This window comes from Macrotis lagotis, chromosome 5, assembly GCF_037893015.1.
Source record: "Macrotis lagotis isolate mMagLag1 chromosome 5, bilby.v1.9.chrom.fasta, whole genome shotgun sequence".
Taxonomy (NCBI): Eukaryota; Metazoa; Chordata; class Mammalia; order Peramelemorphia; family Peramelidae; genus Macrotis; species Macrotis lagotis.
Window position 1 is genome coordinate 134,907,829 of NC_133662.1, and position 25,459 is coordinate 134,933,287.

Consider the following 25,459-nt stretch of genomic DNA (forward strand, 5'->3'; position numbering starts at 1 on the left):
AGTTCAGATCTGACCTCAGACACTTATTTGCTGTGTGACCCTGGTGAAAAACCCTGTTTGCCTCAGTTTCCTCATCTGTAAAAGGAGCTAGAGAAGGAAATAACAAATCACTACAGTATCTTTGGCAAGAAAACTTTAAATGGGGTCATGAAAAGTGGGATGTGACTGAACAACAAGAAACGCATTCCTCATTGTCATAATAAGATCTACCTTATGAGAAGCCTGGAAAGATTTGAATGAATTGATGCTGAGTGAGATGAGCAGAACCAGAAAAACATTGTACACCCTAACAGCAACATGGGGGTGATGATCAACTTTGATGGACTTGCTCATCCCTTCAGTGCAACAACCAAGGGACAATTTTGGGCTGTCTGCAATGGAGAATACCATCTGTATCCAGAAAAAGAATAATGGACTTTGAACTAAGACCAAAGACTATTACTGTCAAATTAGAAAAAAAAGTAATATTATTATGTAATTTTACTATCTCATACTTTACTTTTCTTCCTTAAGGGCATGATTTCTTTTCTTTTTTTTTTTTTTTGCAAGGCAGTGGGGTTAAGTGGCTTGCTCAAGGCCACACAGCTAGGTCATTATTAAGTGTCTGAGGCCAGATTTGAACTCAGGTACTCCTGACTCCAGGGCCGGTGCTCTATCCACTGTACCACCTAGCCACCCCAAAGATATGATTTCTCTGTCATCACATTCAACTGAGATCAATGTATAACATGGAACCAATGTAAAGACTAACAGAATGGGGGGGGGGGGGGCAGCTAGGTGACGTAGTGGATAAAGCACCAGCCCTGGAGTCAGGAGTACCTGGGTTCAAATCCAGTCTCAGACACTTAATAATGACCTAGCTGTGTGGCCTTGGGCAAGCCACTTAACCCCATTTGCCTTGCAAAAACCCAAAGAAACAAACAAAAAAAGACTAACAGAATGCCTTCTGTTAGGGGGTGGGGGTGGGGGTGGGGGTGGGGGGTGGGGGTGGGGGGTGGGGGGGAGGGAGGCAAGAATGAGGGGGAAATTGTAAAACTCAAAATAAATAAAATCTTTCTTAAAAAAATCTTGGGGCAGCTAGGTGGCACAGTGGATAAAGCACCGGCCCTGGAGTCAGGAGTACCTGGGTCCAAATCCAGTCTCAGACACTTAATAATTACCCAGCTGTGTGGCCTTGGGCAAGCCACTTAACTCCATTTGCCTTGCAAAAAAATCTACCCTATGAAATGTTTGTTCCATTTTGATAAATTCTTAAGTAGAACCCTCTAAGGGATTCATGTCAGTAATCTCCTTGTTTTTGTCTGTTCATAGATAAGCACTACTTCCAAATTACTTCCAAGAGAAGAAGTAATTGGATCAGAGTTCAAATGATACCTACATAGATGACTCCTCTAAAATCCCGGTCACTAGTTATGTTTTCTGTCCTGAGTTCCAATCTCCATTTCTAATTGTCTACTGGACATCCCCCACTTAAAATTCCCAAACACATCTCAAACTGAACTCACCATTTCTGTACAATACTTCCTCTTTAACATGTTTATTTCTAGTGATGACACTACCATTCTACTCACCATCCAGATCTAGGATCTAAGAATCAGCTTTGACTAACCCACATCCACCTCCAATCCATTGTCAAGCTCTGATTTCTACCTTTGAAATACCTCATGTTTTAATACTTTTCAAAACCTTTTTGAATATCTGTGAATATCCTGACTGGTTTTTTATCTCCAATCTCTTTTTCAAGCCATCTTTCACATTGTTTCCATGGTAGTCTTCTTTATTCATTAACTCGATCACTCCATTTTCTGGTCTGAGAAGTCATCAGTTGTTTTTTATTGACTGCTATATAAAATATAAGCTAAACCTGGCATTCAAACTTGTCTACAATCTGGCTATTTTATAGTTCTCTCTTTCATGCAGTCTGCATTCCAGTTAAACTATACTCCTTGATGGTCATTAAACTTTTCTTAACTTTCATAAATTTTCACACATCTGGACACCCATCTCATCTCCTCCCTAAGACTTAAACTGATTGAAATCCTTGCTGTCTCTTGAGATCCACTTTAGGTACCAAGTTCTCTATGAATATATCTCAAATTTTATGAGCCAAAAGCCAAATTCCTTCTCCAAATAGCTAATGATACTATGCTTGATATCTGCTAAGAATAGCATAATTTTCTGAACAGTATTATAGTATTGTAATGTTGGCAAAGCACTTTATATATTTTCTTATTTGATAAAATATAACATTTGATATTTAATATACTTAGTATTCTACATACAGTAGAGATTTAAAGCAAGGCAAAAAACAAAATAAAACAGTCTTTGGTCTCAGGGTGCCCACAGCCTAATGGGAGAGACAAGAAGCAAATGTTATCTACTAGTTTAATAATTGTTTGTTGAACTGAATTAAATTGAGGACAATTTAAACCAAGTTAGCCGATAATATTATGTCCACTCACATTACAGAATCACTTTTGGCCTCTGGGGGTGGAGTGTTGTTTTGTTTGTACATCAAATTAAAGAAAGTTTGTTTTCTAAATGCTTCTAGTCTCAGGAAAATGTTATGGACTTGGTTATGCTGCATAAGAGGTGATTCATAATTGTAAACTTCGAGGAGGAATTTTTTCCTTTTCAATTTTAAATCAAATTTCAAAGAATAATCAATACAGGTACGTTGTATCAAGGCATGAGATCCAGAAACTGTGTATAGATAGCATCACTGACTCTGATGGGACCTTGGTAGGTCCTCTGGTTCATCTCTAGGATGTCATGTAAGGTCAGATCTAAACTATCCCAGACAGATGACCATTACTTCTCCTAAGAAAGAGATTCCACAGGGGCAGTTAGGTGGCACAGTGGATAATGCACTGGCCCTGGAGTCAGGAGTACCTGGGTTCAAATCCGGTCTCAGACACTTAATAATTGCCTAGCTGTGTGGCCTTGGGCAAGCTATTTAACCCCATTTGCCTTGCAAAAACCTAAAAGAGAGAGAGAGAGAGAGAGAGAGAGAGAGAGAGAGAGAGAGAGATTCCACAGTATCCACTGCCTACTCATTCCGTTGCTATTGAAAAATCCCTCTTTATATGTAAGTTAGGTTATTTTGTGTTGCCTTTACACATAAGGAGACATAAAGAAGACAGTAGAAGTGACAAGGCTCTTGGAGCAAATAGTTCCTTTCAGGAAAAGCAAGAACATCTTAAAAACAAGTGCTTGGAGTTCTCATAGAAATATAAATAAGATGGAAATTGATCTAATGAAGAGGAATACCATGATATAACACTCCATAATGATAATTTGTCATTTCTATTGTTTTTTTTAACATTTTAGAGCAGGTGTTAGAAAGGCTTAAATTCTGAAGGAAAAATACTACCTTTATGTAAGGATAGCTTAGGACATTCTTGTACCTCTGAAGTCACTAAATTTACTAGAATTGTTTTTCTGGATCTTAGGAAGATTATGATTTTCATTAGCCATGATATGCAGTTTTTTTGGAAACTAGACTTGATTTTATTGTTATAGAGAACCCCAGGTGAAGAAAACCCCCCCCTCTACTACTGCTCATTGGGTCCCGACTGGGCCAATTGTTCTCTTGCAAAATTGACTTGACCTCTTAAAGTGACTTGCACAAGAGTTATACAGTCAGTAAATGTCAGAGATAGGACTTGAACCCAAGTCTTTCTGACTCTCAGACCAGCTCTCTCCACTGTAGCACACTGCCCATAATTTATAGCTTTTATATTTAGTCAAGAAAACCCAAAGATACTGTCGTGGCATATATTAAATCAGAAGTCCACAAAAGAATCCTTTAATTACTATCACCACCAGGGGAATTAAATCCAAAGTTAAAGAGTTTGCAAAGAGTTGGGAGAACTATGAGGATCAGCACCAAAAATCCATAGGATTACAGAATTTCCTTTCTTGAATGAACCTTAAAGCTCTCTAACACACCTCCACCAATCTTTTATTTTTTATGTGAGAAAGTTGAATATAAGGAAACTGAAATTCATTTACTCAAATTTATATGTCTAATTGGTAGGAGACCTCAGATTGAAATTCAGAGCTCCCAAATGCCATACTAATGTCACTTCTCAGGTTTCAATTTGAAAGAAGACAGTAAGACCTATGATATGCTTATGAAACAGAGTGGATGAGCTTTGTAGTTTAAATCCAGCAAAAATTAGATAGGTAGGAGTGAAGTCAGTTCTTATCCCAGGTCTTCCATTAACTAGCTGGTGACCTTTTGCAAGCTATCTTAACCTGTTTTAGCTTCATGTACCTCAACTATAAAGTGATAAAGAGTTGTATTAGATGAGCTCTTAAGATGCATTTCAATTCCTAAATTGCCTCATTGTTTTTATGTTTAATAGGAAGTTTAATAGTTACATATATTGGGTACCAATACCTTTATACCTTCATATACTTCAAGGAAAAATGTGGACACCCTTCTATATATTAACCTTCATAAGCTTCTGTGACTGAAAAAAAAATTACTTGGTGGCCAAACTTTTGGTCATTTGCTAAAGATGCTTTGTACAAAGTCTATATAAAAATAAACCTAGCTATCCATTACTGGGTTTAGGCCACTACATGATGTTTCTCTAAGCTGGTATAATATGCCAGAACTTAAACTACAATGGTAAAGTCTTTGAGAATTCATGAGTTATCTCAATGCATCAATAAGGATTTGAAATTTCATATCAATGAAGAAAATAGTTACTGTGCTTTAAATTTATATATTACATTTTAGTTATAAAGAATATTGTATTATTATCCTATTTACCTATTTGAGTAAGGGGGTCACATAGGTATTATATCAGTGATTCCAAGGTTCTGTGATCTCAGTGATGGGATCTCAATTGGTCAGATTTGTGCTGTAATAATAGCATATTAGCCTACCTCTGGATATTGTGAGGAGTACTTAGAAAAAATATGTATCTGTGTATTAGAACAATATTAGCTATAGAAATGCTGAATCACAAGGCAGACATGAAAAGATCAGAAGTTGGGTTTGAAAAGTATGAAGGACTGATACTTCTCAGTAGCATTATGGATTGAATGTAATTTGTAATTGTTACTTTAGAGGGAGATACAAAAAACATTACTAAGAAATTATATATATTGAAGCCTCTTATACTGTCAGTTAAGATTCTATGAATTTCTTGCCATATATTGGGGCTTTTATAGTTTCTCCACACATCTATTTACAACCATCCTATATTGTTATTCAAGTGTCTGTAGGTGGAACATTAACAGTCTTCAAAAAAAAAAAACCTTGTCTTATACTTGTCTTATACTATGGAAAGCTTTGAAATTATTCCGTCTGAGGACTTTTATAGGTGGCGTGATTTAAATCATTTCTAGGCTTACAATCGTGACCATTTCCAGAAACATAATCCTAGAATAAGGGATTTATCTCATATCTAGAGAATGTTTTACTGTTTCTAAATTATTTAAATTACATCATCTCATTTCTTCTGCACTGCTCTAAAATTGCATCCTACTTTTCTGGGCACTTTCTTCCTTTTTAGAGGTACATCTAATTGTTCCTTTATATAAAACACATTATGACTTAACTTTAAAGTGATAGGGGCCAGTTACTGTGAGATGACAATCCAATACTAATTACAAAGTCAGAGAGTGCAGTTTGGGTCACCTTTTCCTGGATTTGGGTATAATATCATACAGATTTTGTTCCCATTAAAGGAAAATGGGAGAAAATTTTGCTTTCTGTTACTTGAATTCTTTGTTAGTAAAAGAAGAAATAAATATTTGAACACCATAATCGTGAGAAACATATGCAGATTTGATCATGACAATTTCATTCAGCGATTGCCACATTTCAGCCAAATGTTCTTTTCTTATTTGCTACAGACTTATTCTCAACTTCATGAGGATGCTCTGTTTCAAATTTTGAGGATTGGTGACAATTCTTTGCTGAGCATGTCTAATATCTGGGATTTCTGTACAGATGTTCCCAGATGACAGAAATATTTCCCCTTTGGAAAAATTCCAACTATCCTCTCTTCTCCAAATGTTGCTCTGTGTTTACTTTGCATAAACAATGGAAAATCATTTTAGGGATGGGGGCTACTTGGTAACTAGATTGACTTTCCCCCATTTTTGTGACTGAGCTCTAAATATAACATTTCCAGATTCATAACCTGGGAAAGCTTGTGCAATTAAAATTAAGATAACCCCTCCCTCTGTCCTACTTGTTCAGTGAGCAGAGAAGGCCACTCTCCACCAGAGGGAGCTTTGAGACTCTGTTTCTGCAGCCTTTCTCCTCGAATTTGTATAACAACCTATAGGGAGAAAAATTGCTTCCACTGGGTTTGGATTCAGAGTTAGGCTTTGACTTAGATATTATAAATGGTCATCAGTAGGGTGTGATTTGAGTGGTGTCCCCAAGTATTTCCTTCTCCATCCTGGTTTGCCTTGGAAATGTCATTCCTTTGGGTTATTGCACCACCTCATAAGAAGTAACTGGATCAATTCAATAATCCAGTTGTTTTTTAAGCCTGTACTATTTACAAAGCACAGGCTTACAAATATGAAAAACCTTATATTTGTGTGCGTGTGTGTGTGTGTGTGTGTGTGTGTGTAATAGGAAAAGAAGGAATTGGGATAGAATGATCATACATATAAACAGTTAAGGAAACAAATTCAAAGTGTAGTTAAATTATGCATTATCCATTTTGCCTTAGATTATTTTATTGATTCATCATTATAACTCTAAAGCATTCTGATTTTAAGGCTATTTTTGAACTTCAGCTAGCTCAAAACAGGGACAAGCAACAGAGAACAGGTAAATTCTGATGAGGAAAGATTGTGTTCCTTATCTGGAGTATGGGACCCTGCAAGTCATGAGAAATCACTTAAATGGCGGGGCTTTGGATTGGCAAAGGGCAACACCAGGTACTTGCTATTTGGAGGAGGATGAGAAAGTATGGTACAATGATGGGAGTCAGATTTTCAAGATGATGAAGAAAGGGAAAAGATTAAAAGTACCAAAGGGGAAAAATAGCTTAGTTTATAATTTTGCATGGTATTACCTTGGCTGAATGAATTCTTTTTTTTTAGGTTTTTTTTTTGCAAGGCTATGGGGTTAAGTGACTTGCCCAAGGCCACACAGCTAGGTAATTATTAAGTGTCTGAGGCTGGATTTGAACTCAGGTACTTCTGACTCCAAGGCCAGTGCTCTATCCACTGCCCCATCCAGCCAGCCCTGGATGAATTCTTAAAAGCAATCCAGTATGGTTTTCAAAGTAACCGAAAGGGACACCGGGCTACTAATGTACCATTTTCCAGCTTCTAAAGTCAAATTGTTGTAGGTTACTTCTTGGATCACCAGTTGGGATACTCTAGTACTGACTCTAGTATGAAGTTGTGTCCATATAGGGAGGTGACATTTTATTCCAAAAAGCACTTATACAGTTTTGATATGTATTCTACTAAGGCAGCTAGTTGTCATGGTGATTAGAAAGCTATGTTTAGAGTTAAGATTTGATTTCAAGTACTTTGGTGGATACTAGCCATGTGATCCTGGGCAAGTCATTTAACCTCTCAACCTCAGTTACCTTATTTGTAAAATGAGAATAAAATTATCTACTTCATAAGACCATTGTGAAAATCATATATCTATATCTATAAAGTTTTATATATATATATGTGATCTGTCAACCTGAAAGAGCATATAAATGGTATTAGCTTAATAATAATAATAATATACCAATAATATCAAAATACTATATACAGTAAGATTCCTAGCATGAGAAACTTTTGTGAACTTTTCCTTTCTCCATTTGTTCCCTTTCATCCCATCAGTTTAGACTGGAGTCCATTATTCTTCCTGAGAATATTAAATGGTCTCAGACAAATAGCTGTATTCCATTGCATACACCTTGAAGATAGTCATAGGAACACAATACCTTGGCACAGAGGTTCTTTATCTCATATCTGTTAAACCAGAGATTAGAAATTTAAACTAATTCTATTCACTCCATTATAAGCCTACCTCTGCATAGACTCTTTAAACATACTGATCCAAGTCACTATAGGAAATGGTTAGATTAGTCCAAAAATGTCCATGTTTTCCCAGTACTTAAAATCTTAGGCCTATTCTGGTCATTCAAGATTTGACTTAGATTCTAATGTCTTAACTAAATTTGGACTGTATCAGTTTATTGTTTTCTTCTCTAAAACAGCAAGACCAATAGCTGTTTTGGTGGATCTGGAATAAGTCACATGTAAAAGGAGATTTGAAGCATGTCTTGAGATTGCCTCCTTTAGTTTGTCAGAGGTATGGAAATACATCTTTCATTTTCATTTTATAGTATTTTATCTGAATTTCTCTTCTAATACAGATAGATGTCTTTCCTGCTTTGGGAAGTTTTAAGGCATTTTGTACAATGCCTTAAAATACACCAAGTCTTCCAAACTGTTGATTGATCTTTGAAAAACTTTAAGAGAACTAATTAATTTCTTATTGGAATATTTAAATATATCTACACATAAATCAGCTGGTCTACAGCCAAATCTTCCATCTGCAAGTTGGAGAACTGGATTGACTATTGCACAACCTTTATTTACATTATTTTCTTTACTCTACTATAGCTTTGAACATAAATGGCTTTCAGGAATTAACTCTGGCAATTCATTTTGAGTTATAATTAATTTATATTTATCACAAGAGTGACACATGGATCAAATTCCATTTCTGAGAACTGGAGCAATCAATTCTCTGTCTGGGATTCAGTGCTCAAAGAGGCAACTAAATTTATCTGTGAAAGCATGTGTCAAGGAAAACATCCTTATTCAGAATTGATACATCTTTTTTTGTATTCATATATATCGTTCATTTTTGTGAACCAAAAGACTCCAATTGATTAAAAGAACTATATTTGAGTTATTTAGAGCATTACCACACTTACTACCATTGCTCAGCTATAGCAGACACAAGGAGTGGGTTTATTTGCACATCATAAAATTTTGTCAACAGAGGCTGAGTCAGATACTTTTATCATACTTCTCTCCATAGGACAGGGCCCATTTCTCTGACTGTCATGGTACATATCCCTGAAGATACTACTTAGGAAGAAGCGGCTCATGTGGGTAATACTAGTTTCATCATTTAGCCTTAATATGTATTTTTTCTGTATTTATGTAATTAGTCCACTTTCCATTCTTCCTTCTTTCCCATAAAATCATAGAGGGAAGAGATCCTTTAGTCCAATCCCTTCAATCCTTTCAGGAATTGAGGTACAACTAAATAACATAATTGAATCTGATCACCGATCCTGTGATTCAGAACTAAGTGCTCTTTTCCACTGCCTTACCCTGTTCTCCCCCTTTCTTCCCTTCCTCAAACACTTATTTACTACTGAACATTTATAATCTAATATATATAAGTCATTATATATGCCCCTGCATAGAATAAGCAATAAGCCCTAAAATTTTTCCATGAGAGTCAATAAGTTTACCAAGCCTTGCTTATCAGCAGCTATACTTTTATAAAATCTATCTTTTGCATTGTTAACCTTCCAAAATGTAATAAATATTCAGATTTTTTAACTTTTTTTCACTCAGTTCCACTATTTTCCTCACTCCTGCACTCAAAAACAAATACTAAAAGTCTTATATTGTATAATGAAGACTGTCTAAAGAATGACTCCAGAATCTAAAGTTAGGGATAATTTGGGGGAGAAAACAGCTATAAACATTTTTTTTAAATATAGAGTTAAGGCTAAGCCCTGTGTTGGCATGCCATTGCTTTCTGGCAGCTGCTTAAACAACTCCATCCCACTCCACTCCTTGAATAAAAGTGAGGGCTAAGGACTGCACGCCAACTCACATTCCAGCCCCTGCTCTGAAGTTTTTCTTTGTTTTATGAGTTTTAGTCAGTTGGGCTTAAAAATAACCAGCTGAATTCCTTTAATCTGTCAGATCACCAGACACCTGTATTCTGTCTGTGCATGTATGATGTGTTTCAGAAAAGGGGGATTTTCTCATTGGGATGCTATTTTTTAAATGATTTAGTTTAAAAGGTGCTGTTTAATATAGCATGGTTTACTCTAGAAATGGGAGTTTTCCAGAGATATTATTCTTCTAGCAGAAGGAAGTCTGAAAGTTTCTCATAAATGATCTTCTTTAATGTTATTTTCTATTTTCATGCTTTTATCCAATAGGACTTGGGTGGTGGTGGAGGGATAGAATTTCTGAGGTATAGAGAATCTTTTTTTCTTAGGGGGGGTTAGAGCCCTATACTTGGGTATTGCATTTGCTAAATCAATTATGTGAGCCAAGGAAGAGATGCATTGTAGAATGGCCACATGGGAGGAGCATGTAACTAAGTAGGAGGTAGAAACAGAAGTTGAAAGGAAAGGGGGTGGTTAGAGAGGCAACGTCCCCCTCTGAGGCATACTTTTGTCACCACCACCAGCAAGTGGGAAGAGTTTGATGGGAACAGGTTTCCCTGGGTAATAGAGTCACGTGCTACCCACACACGCTGTCCCTGGAGATGCTGAAGAGATGTGTTGGAAAAATCCACCCTGAAAAAAGAGGGGAGAATAAATTCCCCACCGCTCTTGAAGAAGAGACTCAAACTACTCTGAAACAGTCCCTTCCTTGTCTCCCATTAGTCAATAAACATTCAATAAGAGCCTACTACATGCTGGACACTGAGTTAAGCCCTGGAAATACAAAGAAAGACAAAAGACAACTCCTGCATGCAAGGAGCTTACAGTTTAATGGGGGCAAATAATTTGCAAACAACTATGGACAAAAAACTATATTCAAAATAAATTGGAATTAATCAACAGAGGGTAGACATTAGAATTAAGAAGGATTGATTAAAAGCCTCCTGTAAAATGCAGTATTTTAACTGGGACTTGAAGGCACTATGGAGGAAAAGATAAGAGAAGAGAGTCAAGAGACACTGTGAAGTTAAGAGGGAATATTTTGTTCAAGGAATAGCCAGGAAGCTGACTTACAGAGGATATGGAGGGGTGCAATGTAGTAGGACTACAGAAATGGGGTGGGGGAGAGACAAATTATGAAGTGCATTAATTGCCAAATAGAGGGTTCTATAGTTACTCTTAGAAATAATGAGGGGTGCAGGGAAGCTAGGTGGTACAGTGAATAGATCACCTCAAATCCAGCCTCAGACACTTAATAATTGCCTAGCTATGTGACCTTGGGCAAGTCACTTAACCCTATTGCCTTGCCAAAAAAAAAATAAGGAGGGGCAGCACCAACCCAGAAGTCAGGAGGACCTGAGTTCAAATATGACCTCAGACAGTTGACACTAGCTATGTGACCTTGGGTAAGTCACTTAATTCCATCTGCCTCACAAAAAAAGTAATAGGGAGCCACTAGAGTTTGTAGGGAGGGGGGACAGAAAATATTTATAGCTACCACTTTGAAAGCTGAATGGAAAATGGACTTGAGTCAAGAGAGACCCATGAGCAGGCTAGTGCAATAGTTAGTGAGTCAGTCAATAAACATTTATGAAATGCCTACTATATGTCAGACACTGTGCTAAGTGCTGAGGATATAAAGAAAGGCAAAAGACAGTCCCTGTCTTCAAGGAAATCATCATCTGACAAGAGTGAAAATAAGCACACAAATATGTACAAATAAGCTATGTACAGGATAAACCAGAAATAATCAATCGATGGATAGTACTAAAATTAAGAGAGATTGGGAAAGACTTCCCAAGGAAGATGGGATTTTAACTGAGACTAAAAGGAAGCCGGGGAAAACAGAGGGCAGAGATGAGGAAGGAGAACATTCATTCCCAGGCAGAGGGAACAATCAGAAAATTCCTAGAATGGATAGATGGAATATTTTGTTTATGGAACAGAAGGAATCTAGGGTCAATTGATCTGGGTGAATGTGTGTGTGTGTGCGTGTGTGTGTGGTGGTATAAGGAGTAAGAAGACTGGAAAGGTAGAGAAGGGGAGCTAGGTTATAAAGGGCTTTGGACTCAAAACTCAGTTGTTTGTATTTAATCCTGGAGATTATGGGAAACTGTTAAAGTTAATAGAGTCTGGGATGGAGGCAGAAATATGCCTTAGGAAAATCATTTTGGTTACTGGATGAAGGATGAACTGAGGTGAGGGGAGAGTGTTGGCAAGTAGACCAACCAACAAACCATTTCAATAGTCCAGATCTGAGGTGATGAGAGCCTGTATCAGAGGGATTTGAGTATCAAAGGAGAGAAGGGAGAGTATTCAAGAGATGTTATCAAGGTAAAATCAGTAGACCTTGAGAACAGATTGGGTATAGGGGGTGGGAGTGAGAGATAGGGACAAATCCAGGATGATATCTCCATTTTGATCTTGAAATAACATAAGGATATTAATGACTTGACGTGATTAGGGAAGTTTAGAAGAGGTTAGGGTTTGTTGTTACTGTTGTAGTTTGTTCTTTGTTCTCAGAGGACCATGATATCAGGGAGGTGATGCCATGACATGCAAATGAGTTGGGTTTAAATGAGGGAGCGTTGTGCAAAGTCACCAGTCTCACTTTCTCCTCTGGAGTCATCTGGATCCAGTGGCCAGATATGGATCAGGATGATGGAGATGACCCTGGATTCAGAGGGAGACATTGGACTGGAAAGACAAAGAGTTACATTTCAGACATAAGATTAAGATATCTACTGACATCCACTTTGAGATGTCTGAAAGATGGTTGCAGATGTGAGACTGGAGAACAATAGAATCATTAGGGCTGCAATAGAATCATTAGGACTGAGAATCATCAGCACTGAACTAATAATTCAATCCATGGCAGCTGATGAGATGTTCAAGTGAGGAAGAATAGAAAGTCCAGGACAGAACCCTGTGGAATAGTCACAGTTATTGTAAGTTACCTGAGTGAAAAGTCAGTAAAGCATTCTTAGAAGGAATGATAAGATAGGTATGGAGAGAAAGAGAAGAGTGTTCTGCAAAACCTAAAGAGAAGTGAGTATCAAGGAGATGATCAAAAATGTCAAAGGCTGTTTATAAAATTCTTATAAGCAGTGAGAAAAAGCCACTGGATTTGAAAATTAGGAAATCATTGGTAATTTTGAAGAGACTGGTTTTGGTGCAATAGTGGTCAGAAGTTAGAATGTACAGGGTTAAGAAGAGAGAGAAGAGGAAATAGAGGCATCTATTGTAGACAACCTTATCAAGAAGTTTTATCACAAAGGACAAAAGAGATACAGAATAAAGATGGGAATGAAAGGATCAAGTGAGAGGTTTTTTAAGGATGGGTGAGATGTGGGCATATTTTTAAGCAGTAGAGGAAGCAGTAAACAGTAAAATGATTTTTTTCCCCAATGAGTATTAGCAATGGAGCCAGGAAGACCTGATTTAGTATCCTGTCTTAGTAGTTTTGTGACCATGGGTAAATAATTTAATCATTCATCCTCAGTTTCCTCAAATGCAAAATAGATAAAAATAGATCAAATGAGATAAATGAGAGAATGTGAATGCTCTATGGGGCAATTTGGTAAGGACACAGGATGGAATGGAATTCTTGTTCAGGTAGAGGAGTTTGCCTTGGTAAGGTGTTGGGTCACATTTTTGTATGAGATGGGGTGAAGGAGGAGAAAATGATAGAAGGCATCTGAATAATGGGAGATGAAGAGAGGAGAAGAGGGAGTTCATTGCAGATGGCCTCAATTTTTCTTTAAAATATAAGAGCTGAAGGGATTGAGGAAAGGGAACCTTGCTTGGGAGGCTTAAGGACGAATGAAAAGCTTTGGAAGAGCTACTCTGAAAAGTGGGATAGAGAATTAAAAAGGGAACTGTAGAATGATTGTACAAGCAATTAAGGTTGGGTAATATAAAGCTGTAGTGGACCCAGTCAGAACAATTGCATGATTTTCTCCACTTTCATCTAGCTGTGTGTGATTAAGACCGCGATTAAGACCAAGACAGCAGATGGTGGGAGTGATCCCAAGGCTAAGACTTGGCAGCATACAATCAGCAATATTATAAGTGCATCAGGAGCTCAAGGGGACAGTGCAGAACTGTTGGATTGTTTCATTAGAGAGTCATGATGGGGAAAAGAGGAGCTAGTGCAAGGGTGATGGCCTCAGGGAGAACTAATACAGGTGTGAAGTGATATAGGACTACACCATGGTGGTGGCAGGGTCAAGGAAAGAGGAGGCTTACTTGAGATATGTTACTAAGGTAAAAATCAAGAAGTCTTGGCAATAGATTAGATGGGAAGGGGAATGAGAGTGAAGAGTCAAGGATATAACCTAGATTCTTAAACTGAGTGCCTGGAAGAATTGTAGTAGGCTCAGTATTATTAGACATAAGGAAAGAGGGGAAGGCTTTTTTTTTGGGGGGGGAGATAATTCTTTCAGTTTTGGACATGTTGAGTTTAAGATGCCTAGAGATCATCTTGTTGGATATGTTTAATATGTTTAATAAGTAGTTGGAAATGCAAAAGAAGAAGTCAGAAGAGAGGTTAGGGCTTCATAGGAGCTTTGAGAATGTTCAACATAGAATTGATAATTGTATCCAAGGGAATTGATGAGATTCCTAAATGAAATAGTATAGAGGGAGAAGAGAAGAGATCCCAGGGTTGAGCCCTGTAGAATACCCATAGTTAATAGGCATGACAAATCTGAATTTCCAGCAAAGAAGACTGAAAGGAATGTAGAAAGATATGTAGGAAGAAAGCCAGAAAAGAATGGTGTCTTGAAAACAGAGAGAAGAGATTATCAACAAAAGGGTGATCAATAGGTGCAAGGCTACAGAAGGATGAAGTTTGAGGAAAAGGCATTACATGTCAATTCAAAGATGTTTAATGATTCTGGAGAACGCACTTTTGGTTGGGTGATGATGATGGTGGAAACAAGACTATGGAGAGTTAAGAAAAGAGTCTGAGGAAAGGAAATGCAGGCATTTATTGTAAAGAACCTTCTCAAGATTAATCTCAAAAGGGAGATGGATGAAGTAAGGGTTTTTAAAAGGTTGGAAGAGACATGGACATGTTCATAAGCAGTATGGAAGGACCAGGAGATTCTACTGTAGAAGCTCCATGGGTAGGAAGAGGGGTGAGGGAATAAAGAGGGATATAGGAACAGTTTAAAGTTTCTTGAAATATGTTGAAGTTCTGGATTGAAGTCAAGAAGTCAGCATGATTCAATTAAATGAAAAAGACTTGAAGAGAGGCAGCAATAGTTCAATGGAATTTTGTTGGATGATTCAGGTTCAAATTCCACTCTGCTACTAGGTGGCCTGTGTGAGCTTAAGTAAATCACAAATTCTCTGAAACCCAGTTTCTTAATCTGTAAAATTATAGAGTTGGTTTCCATGATCTCTAAGATCCCTTCCAACTTCTAGTCCCATGACTATATGGTCTCCAAATTCTCTTTTGGAGGCAACTAGGTGGCACATTGGATATAGTATTATTGCTGGAGGCAGGAAGAATTATCTTCTTGAGATCAAAAAAGGCCTCAGACAGTTACTAGCAGTGTAACCCTGGGAAAGTCATTTAACCCTAATTTGTCTCAGTTTCTTTATCTGGAGAAGAAGATGGCAAAACATTCCAATAGTTTTACCAAGAAAACCCCATATGGGTCACAAAGAGTTGGACATGACTGAAAATGACTGATGAGCAAAATCCTTTCTAGCTATATATCTACAATGCTATGACCCTAGTATGTGTTTCCTAACATAAAGAGTTTTATATGACTTTTCTCATTACTAGCATTTGTATTTATTTTAAATGCATCTATGCCAGTGACTTTTTGATTGTCTAGCCTGTGAATTTACATTTAAATGGATAATTTGCATTTGTATGACTATGTTTAATTTGCTGCACCTGACTGAACCCTAATAGGGAATGCCATTTTCCTTTTTTTCAGAGATTTTTTTATTCTTTGTTTTGCTAGGTTTGGTTATAAACTGTGATTTCGTCACTGTGGGAAATTGTCTATGTATAAACTTCCTCCACCAATCCCTACTCAACTACAACCAATGTATAAAGTAATTTATAGTTTTCAGTAGGTCCTCTAGTCACTAACAAGCTATCTAGAGACTTTGAGCTCCATCTTCCTATCTCCAGGAAAAACCAACCCTCTGCCTACTATGTAATGAAGTCTTTTTGGTTAAGAATATATTCACTATGTATTCTACTATGTATTCTTTTATCCTTTTTGAAAAGATTCATCATCTATTTTTGCACAATCAACTGTGATGAAATTCTTCATATGTTTCTATGTTCATCTTCAGACCCGCAGACTGTTACTGGATCTGGACTGAAAGCCTCTCCATCTTTCCACACCATGGTGAGGCAGCAGAAAAGAACACTTTGTTTAGATAGTGGAGATAATGATAATGATAATTACAGTTAACATCTTTATAGTACTTAAGGATTTTCAAAGAATTTTGTACACAGATTATCTTTCTGTGATCTTCACAGGAATTTTAGGAGGATTATTATTCCCATTTTACAGATAAAGAAAGTGAGGTTAAATTTCAAACACTTGTCCAACATAAGATGATAGTGTCTACAGCAGGACTGAAATTCATACTCCCTTACTCCAGTATTCCATCCACTATGCCATCTAGTTGCCATTATATGTTTTCATGATCCAAAAAATTTAAATAATCAAAAACAATATGGCCAATTTCCTGCACTGTAAATGAATGCTGCATCCTCCAAGCCATGCATTTCAGCATACATATGAACATAATCACCTTTGAAATTGGGGACAGTTTTCCAAGAGCAAGTATATACATACAGGGGAATAGTCAGATCTAATGGTATTTTTTGAAATTTTAAGTCAGTTTTTGTCTCCAGGCCTACTCCTTTAACATCAGGGTCAAATGCTACTCTTGAATAGATGCTGTTCCAAAGGTATATCTAAAAATCACCAAGCTAGAGTAGATTGCTACCTTGGTTTGGGATCAAGAAAAGTAGAAAAAGAAATCTGATTAATTCCATTTAAATTATTATACAAAGGACTAGTTTCAATTCAGTTGTATATCTTGTAAAATCTGCTTGTGACCTATGACTCTGACTAAAAGGAACAGTCAAGACAAAGTGATACTGAATTCTGATAAATTACAACTGCCACAAAGAATATTCATGTTTGCAAACAGTTTTGGCTATAGTAATGAAATGTGTATATATGTTTGTTTATACACATGCAAAAAACTGAATTTTTAACAAAATACCAATGTTGTATTCCTTTGGGGGGGTCTGAAAAATAAAGGTTTCCTGAGTCCCTGGACTTACAGTTAAGTGCTCTGTTTCTGGGTTCAGGACGCACCATCCCTATACTTCACTAAGTTTCTTCAACCACTACAAATTACCAGTAGTTCTAATGAAATCATAAATTAAATGAATACCTGGAAACATTACTGGAGGTCACAGAATCTGCAAATGCTAAAAATCATACCACTAAGAGACACTAGTTCACTTGGTCCACAGCAAATCTATTCATATTGGTTAGAGTATGGAGAAATACTAGAAAATGACTTCTACTTTAATATAGGACTAGAAATTTTACTATATAATTAAAGACTTTTATTGCTGTGGATAGAAACTGCAAATATTTATATATTTTAAAAATTAAAATATTATGAAATTGTGAGAGGACACCATTTTGAGGGAATGAGTAGGAATATGAGTCAAAAACATGGAAATATATATAGAGGGTGGAGTTGATTAATGTAATTGTTAATTGGACCAAGATGCAAACTAAGACCCTGTAAATGGAACTGGAAATTGTGGATGATTTAAGAAAATATTTGAAATTGGAAAACAAAAACAATCTGCTCCAATGACTAGAGTATAGAACTCTGAGCATGGAAGATGGTAAGACCCTTAAGAATAATGAACTCTTCCAAAATGAACAGTCTATGACTGGGTCTAAACATTAATGGAAGGTTAATGAAAGGTAAAGCCAGTTGAAGTTCACTGAGAGGAACATATTACAGAATATGTTCCAACTCCTAAGCTGACTCAGATAGACCAGGGGTAAGAATATAATCTTTTATAACAGAAGACAGGATCAAAATGGATTGAACCAAAAACACTTTGCCTTTATAGACTTTTGAGTTATTTTATTTCTCCCCATCCCTTAATTTTCTAACAAACTTTTTCAACTTTAAACCCTTTTTTTATTTCAGATGAACCAAGGAAGGAGAGAGATTAGTGGCCTTAGGCCATGAGAGTTGGGTGGAGGAAAAAACGAGAGTCAGAGAATTAAAATTCCTTTGGGATTTATTTAAAAGCTGATGGCAGTTGAAGAGAGAAGGCAGAAAGACTCTGGAGAAGGGCTTGATGGTTCAGTTGCAGAAGCTGTACTCAATCTCTTAGTGAGGGATTCTTCACACAATACAATGAGTATTAGGCAGAGGGGCTTCTTGAGAGGTCTTTTTGCATTTGTATTCCCAGCATCTAACTTAGTTCTCAGTGAATTAAATTGAAAAAGTGGAATAAATCAGTTACAAACCTTTTAAGAAAATCAAAAATAACTAGATAGTTTTCCTTTTTCAGCGTGAGTTTGTTGTAGGTATTTATTGTAGACAACTGATCTCTAAATAAATCAGGAAAACATCCCTTATACACAGGCCTAGGAACTGATTAATGTCTCTAGGTGTGACAGAAGATAGCAGTTGCTGTATTTATCTGACCTAGTTCAATGAAGTAGTACAATATTAGCTACTTTTCTAAATGTATTAAATTGCTCTCCATAATTCTGTTTCAACAGTATGTCTTTTCAGAACACAATCTCCAATTTTGCACACCATCTTGGTTCAAATCACTCCTATTCATTCCATTTCCAAGGATGCTTCCTTGAGTGGCTATTGGATAGATTGTTGAACCTGGAGTCAGGAAGATAGAGTTTGAAGTCCTGCCAATCATACTATGACCATGGATAAGTCACAAAACTTCTTAAAGTCTCATTTTTCTAATCTGTAAAAGTGGAGATAATAATTCATTCTTCATTGGAATTATTGTGAAGTTCAATGGATATAATATAAATTACGTGAATTTTTTTCCTCAAGTGCCTCTTATTATCTTTGTTTTCCCTCCCTTTGGTAAGGCAATAGGGTTAAGTGACTTGCCTAGGTCATCCAGTTAAGTAAGTACTAAGTATGTGAGGCTGTATTTGAACTCAGATCCTCCTGACTCCAGGGCTAGTGTTCTACCCGATGCACCACCTAGCTGTCCCCTACATTGTAGACTTAATAATAGAACTAGACTGAATGTTCAAATGAACCTATCATTGTTAGAAAAATGTAAATAAATCTATTTCAATTTTTGTGTGTATATATATATATATATGTATATATATACATATATATATGTATATATATATACATACCCAACTATCTATTTATATGGCCAGTTAGAACAATTGTCATGTTTATCTCCTCCACATCCTCCCCACCTTTCTTTTTTGGATCTGTCATCTAAAAACAGATCAACTGAGGAATTCAAACAATTTTTCAGTTACAATGGTCAGGATGACTACAGGAAAAAATGACCTAAAAGAAAAAATCCAAAATTAAGTTGATGCACAAAAAGTTATGCTGACTCTTTTCCTTACCTGAAATATTCTTGTAGACAGGATTCTTTTATCAATCAGTTGCTTTGGCTGTGTGTGTATATGTGTCTTTTTGGTTTTTTGAGTTTTTTTTTTTTAAGAAACAAGCAGTCTTCAGTGTTTTTATAGCATTGACTACTACAGAAACTATACTTCTGTTACTTCTTATCTTGGAGGGTGGACAAAATAAACAAATGAAAAATAATACTACAATGAACAATAAATGACAAAAAGCTTACAGTACAAAAAACAGTGTAAAAAGAAAGACAAGTTTAAATATTGTTGTGTAAGAAAGTGATGAAAATAATACAAGAATGAGAATAAGTAAAATGATAGGCTGGAACATCTGGGAAGGTAAATACAGAAACAAATAGAAGAGTTAATTAGTGACCATCCAAAAACTACCATCAAATAAGCAACAACTCAATATATAAATATATATATATATATCAAGTAAAGGAGGGGAGATCCCATTATTTTAGCATATATTCCCAAAGAATATTTAGCTAAAAACTCACTGCACATACTACTTTCCTTCATTCAAAAAGTTGAGACACCTCACATTTTTTCCCCCAGGGGATCATTTTTGTTAAATCATATGTTCACAGTACCTGTGATTTGTGTTGCAATGACACTCAAAGTCAATGTTTGGTATGTTAAAGGAGAGAACTATTTTAAGTTTTTAATTTCAAACTCTGAGTTTCATCACTAAGCTAGTTATTACCCAAACCAATGCCCACCCCATCCTCTATAGTTTGCCCTAGAAAGATCATAAAAAAGGTTTAAAATAGCATCATATGGTTTCTAACTATTGCTAGAAAGATTAAAGTAATCCAGAATTATGTATAAGAACCTAATTGATCTCTTGATAATAGCTTATCAATTCCTCATCTCTTTTCAACACCAGTACAATGACTTAGGTGGAGAACTCTTAAAGACTTCACTAATGGAAGATTGACATGGGGTGTGACTGGCCTCCTATAATAACAATGCTGTCTTTCTGTTCTATACTCAGTTGCTACGCTCAGCATTTTTGTCTCTATTTACAGGCCAGTGTTTTGACCTAAATCTTACTTCTTTATTAATCCCTCTTCTGAAATGAGCAGAGAAGGAAAAGGTTAGTTTTTTCTTTCTTAGAAACAGTTATGCTTTATCTTTTTCCCCTGGAAATTTATTTATTTGTTGGCTTACTGTTGATTTAAACTACAAGGTAAACCTACTTACTTCTCTCAGCATTATCTCCTTTAGAGTTTTTTTTCCCTAGGACAGAATTGTTCAAAGGACATTGAAATCCCTTCCTCATAGTATTTCCCCCTTTTATAATTTATAATTTTTTAGTCTTTCATTTTCAGTTTCTACCTCTAAGGAGGGTGAGATGACAAATATATGCTCCTTGCTCTTAGCAATTGTATTTGAGCCTGTGGTAGGCATTTTTGTAAAATAGTACCCTCTAGGAAAACATGAGGAGGTAGGGGGGAAATAATCAATTCCAGGCTTTATGATATCAAGAAATTTGGAATTTAAAGTTTTATTCTGAAATAAACTGCAAAGAAAACAATTACTAGGAAAATAATAAATTTCAAACTTGAGGGAACATAAAAAAGATTCAGCATGTTATATGTACTTCAAAAGCAAGTTCAGGTGCTATTATCCAAATAAAGAGTCAGTGGACTTTATCAAACCACTTAGAAGCCAGTAAGCCAGTGAGTATGTCAAAACTAACCTGTAAATACAGACTAAATACACAGACCTCACCTATGTGGGAGTGATCTTTTCATCAACTTAGGATGCAATAGGAGGAACTGTACCTGACTAACAGACAATGGCTCATCTGCACTTCTGTCATCTGATGACTTTGGAACTTCTAGCCTGTCGATGAAAGTCTGGAGTTCTTTCCGAAATGCCTTCATCTGTGCATTTATCCGGTAAAGCAGTTCATGCTCTCGGATCCTGCTGCCATCATCTTCCTCATCCATCAATCCAAACAGATCCCCATTGGCCACATAAATTCTTGCCTCAGTGATGATGGTACTAGTGTCTGAGATCAGTCGGTCTATTGTCTTTCCCAGACGCTCTGCTTCTGAGCGGATGTCCTTCATTTGCTGCCGGTCTGTGAAGTTTTTTTGCCAGGTAGTTGGGGTCGGGTAGAAAGATCTGGTTGGGGTGAGGCATCGGATATTGCGGACCTCCTCCGAGTCGCTCTCTCCACCAATGGGCCCTTCCCTTTTTCGGTGTGGTGGCCGGGAGTCATCATCACTTTCTTTCTTTCCTGCATCACTTTCAGCATCACTGTCCCTGGGGCTACCCCGAATCCCCAGGTGGGAGGCCAAGTCATAACGCTGCATGTTGGACATCAGCACTCGGTTCTCATACTGCAACTGCATGACCTTGCCACTGAGTTCGTTGATCTGCATGCGGGCAGCCTTCAACTCCTCTTGGAGGGCTTCGGTCTTGGCATTATCATGGTGCCTGGAGCTCTCATGGGCTCCAGATTTGTATTTGTACTTATTCAGTTCTGTTGTGATTCTTTTATTTTGTTCCTCCAGGTCGGCCAAGTTCCTTCTGAGTAATTCTGTCTCATCTTCCACCAACTGCAGGTGTTGTCTTAACTCAGAGAGGGATTCACTCTGCTCCCTCATGAGGGGATTGGCTGAACCATTGAAGTCATCTCCTCTCAAATCATCAAGTTCAGCCTTCAAGCCTCTGTTCTCTACCTCCAGTTCCACTATCTTTCTTCCCAGGATGTTGGCTTCTTCTTCTACCAATCTCAGACGAAGCTTGAGCTCAGCCTCCCTCGTGGTGGGAGGTCCTCCAGCTTCCCCTTTGGGTAAAGGACTATCCAGATCTCCATAAAATGACCTGTATTTTTGGAGCTCATGCTCAAATCTGTCCTTCTCTTTATCAATCTTTGCCATTTTCTTTCGCATTAGAGCAGCTTCTTCCTTGACAAATTGCAGCTGGCATTTCAGATCTTCACTATCCTCCTCATTTTAAAAAAGAGAGAGAAAGGAATAGGAATCATTTTTATGTAAATCATGAAAATGAGCAAGCAAAAAAAAAGACACCTGCAAAACTAATTTCCTTTCCTTTATGCCTAGGCTGATTCAAGGAACGTGTATGTGGAGGTGTGGAGGAAGGAGAGTTGAAGGAAAATGTTGTTTATTTGCCGAGGAAGCTTGCACAATTACTTGGCAAATAAATGTTTGGAAAGCTAAAACACTAAAAAGAGAGTGAGAAAAAAGGACAGTGATAAACAGAAATTATAGGCACTTTCATTAACTAATCATTCTGTTGTGACTGTGTACAAATAAAATGTTTGTAGAGGAACTTACAGCAATAGACAAATGTTAAAGTCAACCAATATTATGAATCAAAAAATATTTTTCAAGTGCTTATTATGTGCCTGTGTTTGTCAAAGAAGATATCAAAACAAAAGTAAGAGAGTCCTACCCTCAGGGAACTTATAGTCTAATAGGGAATGCAACATGTTCACATTTAAAAACAAATAAAGATAAACTTCTGGGTAAGGGAAACAGCAAAGAAATGGAAGATTAGATGTCTTTAAAAAGGAGGCATCAACAATTTATATAGATGCAATGTGATATCTAATCAGCCAGGGAAGACAGAGTAATATCAAACTGACAAGTGCCTTAGATGCCAAACAAATGAGTTTGAAGGCAATGGGGAGCCACTGAAACTTCTTAAGTGGAGAAGTGACATTTATTTATTGTACTTTAGGAATATCTACTTCACAGCTTCATGGAGGATGGACTTGAAAGGGGAAAGACAATGCAGGGGACAAAGTTTAGATGTTGTTATACATACAAGAGGTGATGAGGAGTCAAAATAGGGTGTTTGGGGTATAATGGAAAAATGGGGAAGATGTGAGAGAAATTGAGGAAATGGAATAGACAACTGATCAGATGGGATGGAGAATGGGAGGGGAAAAATCAAGGCTGATTCCTAGGTTAATGTTCTGGATAATGAGAAGAAGGGTGATGTGCTCAACAGAACAAGGGAAACTATGTGAAGGAGTATATGTTTAAGAGAAAAATGCAATATTTGGGGTACATTGAATTTGAGAAACTAATGGGACAATCAGGTGGATAGAGACAGTAAGTAGCTGGAAATATGGGACTAGAAAGCTCAAGAAATTCAAGGGGATGGGGGAAGGTGGAGACAAGGAAGCATCAATCTCATTTTGAAAGATGTGGTAGCCTGGGGAAAAACTCTCTAGATTTCTAAAGATAAAGGTTTTCTTTTGTGTACTTAATTCTTTGATTAACTGCATTCTCTTTTATGGGTCTATGTTTCTAATTTGTAAAATGGGCATAACAATATTTGAACGATCAACTTCATAATGTTGTTGTGAAAAGCTTGGGTAAACTACAAGTATATAAATGCAAGCAAGTTATTTTAATTATGTAATGCTGGTTATTATGCTAAAAAAGATGAACTGGATGGCCATTGGCATCATTAGGGATCTCAACTTCATGCCACATGAAAAATAATTTAAGGAATAATGCATTTTTAAGACTTAAAAAAATGAAATCATTGGAAACAATGCATAGAGATTTTTGAGAGAAATTAAATTCATTCCAAAATGTAATGGGTTTACTTGACAGGATATGGCTTCTCTATCACTGAACAGTTTCATACCTAATTTGGTTGACGATTTGTCGGCATATTATTAAGGAAATGGTTATTTGTTTTTTTCCCCAGGTGTTCATTGGACTAGATAGAGGGCCATTAAAATTCCTATCAGCTTTGAAATTTTGTATAATTATTATTCATCCTGTTCCCATTTCCTTTTTTATGGAGTTCAGATACAAATGGACCTGGCACAGAGAGGTCTACTATTATTATTTTTTTAATTTTATGTTCTGCAGACTCTTTCTCAGACAAATAAAAGTTTTATTATAATGATTTCCTGGTCTGTAAAATGGAGATAGAATTCGGACCGTCACTACTTGTTGGTATTTTTAGTCAGGAAGAATTGGATTCTATATCTGCCTTTTTCATACACAAGCTGTGTCTTTGGGTAAGTCACTTAATCCCTTATCAGAGGTGTGCTTGATCCATTTTGTATGGGTTCTTGAGAGCCGATAGATTTCTAGTATGAGCACTTATGTCTCTGAAAGCAGCAAATGCTACAAACCAGAGCTTGATTAATTAATTTTTAACTACTTAAGAAATTAATGGAGAAGTTGTCAATAAAGGAGATTAAATCTGATAGGAAATACAAGCACAAATTCCTCCCCCCTCTAGAACTATAAATTGCAGGGTGTGTCTAGAACTGATTAGAGATGGTTTTCTCATCAGGAATTTGCAAAGTAGATGAAATTTAATGTCCAGTACAAAGTCAAAAATAAAGAAGTTTCACTTATGGGAATGAATGGTATATATATATATATATATATATATATATATATATATATATATATATAAAACATATGCTGGAAAGGGGGCAGCATATGCTACATGTGGTAAATCACATAATGTGACTGAGAAGCTATAGCAAATTAGAAAGAGTTGAGGAAGAAGAAATAAACAGAGTCAGATGGAGAAAAGAGACCTACAAGTGCAAATTTAGCAACTGCAAATATTATCTGCAGGAAAGAGAATTGAAAGAGAATGAGACAGGAGGAAGCTGGTGATTTGACACAAAGATGGTGAAAGTGAAGTAAAAATAAAGGAGAGAAAGAAAAGGAAAAAAAGATACAGTTGATGGCAACTTCTTTATTTAATAGAAGAAAGGAGACAACAGAAGCAATATAGCCTTTGTATGGGAAATAGGAAAACTGGATAACTATTACAGAAGAAGAATTATTGCAGAAACTATTTTGTAGGGCACGAGAACCATTAAAAATCATGGAACTGAGGTCATGGTTT

At 36.6% G+C, this 25,459-nt stretch overlaps 2 protein-coding genes across 2 annotated transcripts in view; one reads left to right on the forward strand and one right to left on the reverse strand.

The window, feature by feature from the left end:
* The window catches only part of RSPO3 (R-spondin 3), a 642,258-nt gene that overhangs the window by 477,877 nt on the left and 138,922 nt on the right, over positions 1-25,459 (forward strand). The window lies entirely within an intron of this gene.
* MTCL3 (MTCL family member 3) overlaps positions 19,803-25,459 on the reverse strand; it is a 41,581-nt gene continuing 35,924 nt past the window's right edge. Inside the window, exons 6-7 of the mRNA XM_074187541.1 lie at positions 21,376-22,551; positions 19,803-19,913 (exon numbers count right to left, since the gene is read on the reverse strand). Of these exons, the coding sequence (XP_074043642.1) occupies positions 19,803-19,913; positions 21,376-22,551 (1,287 nt within the window). The remainder of the gene's footprint in view (positions 19,914-21,375; positions 22,552-25,459) is intronic.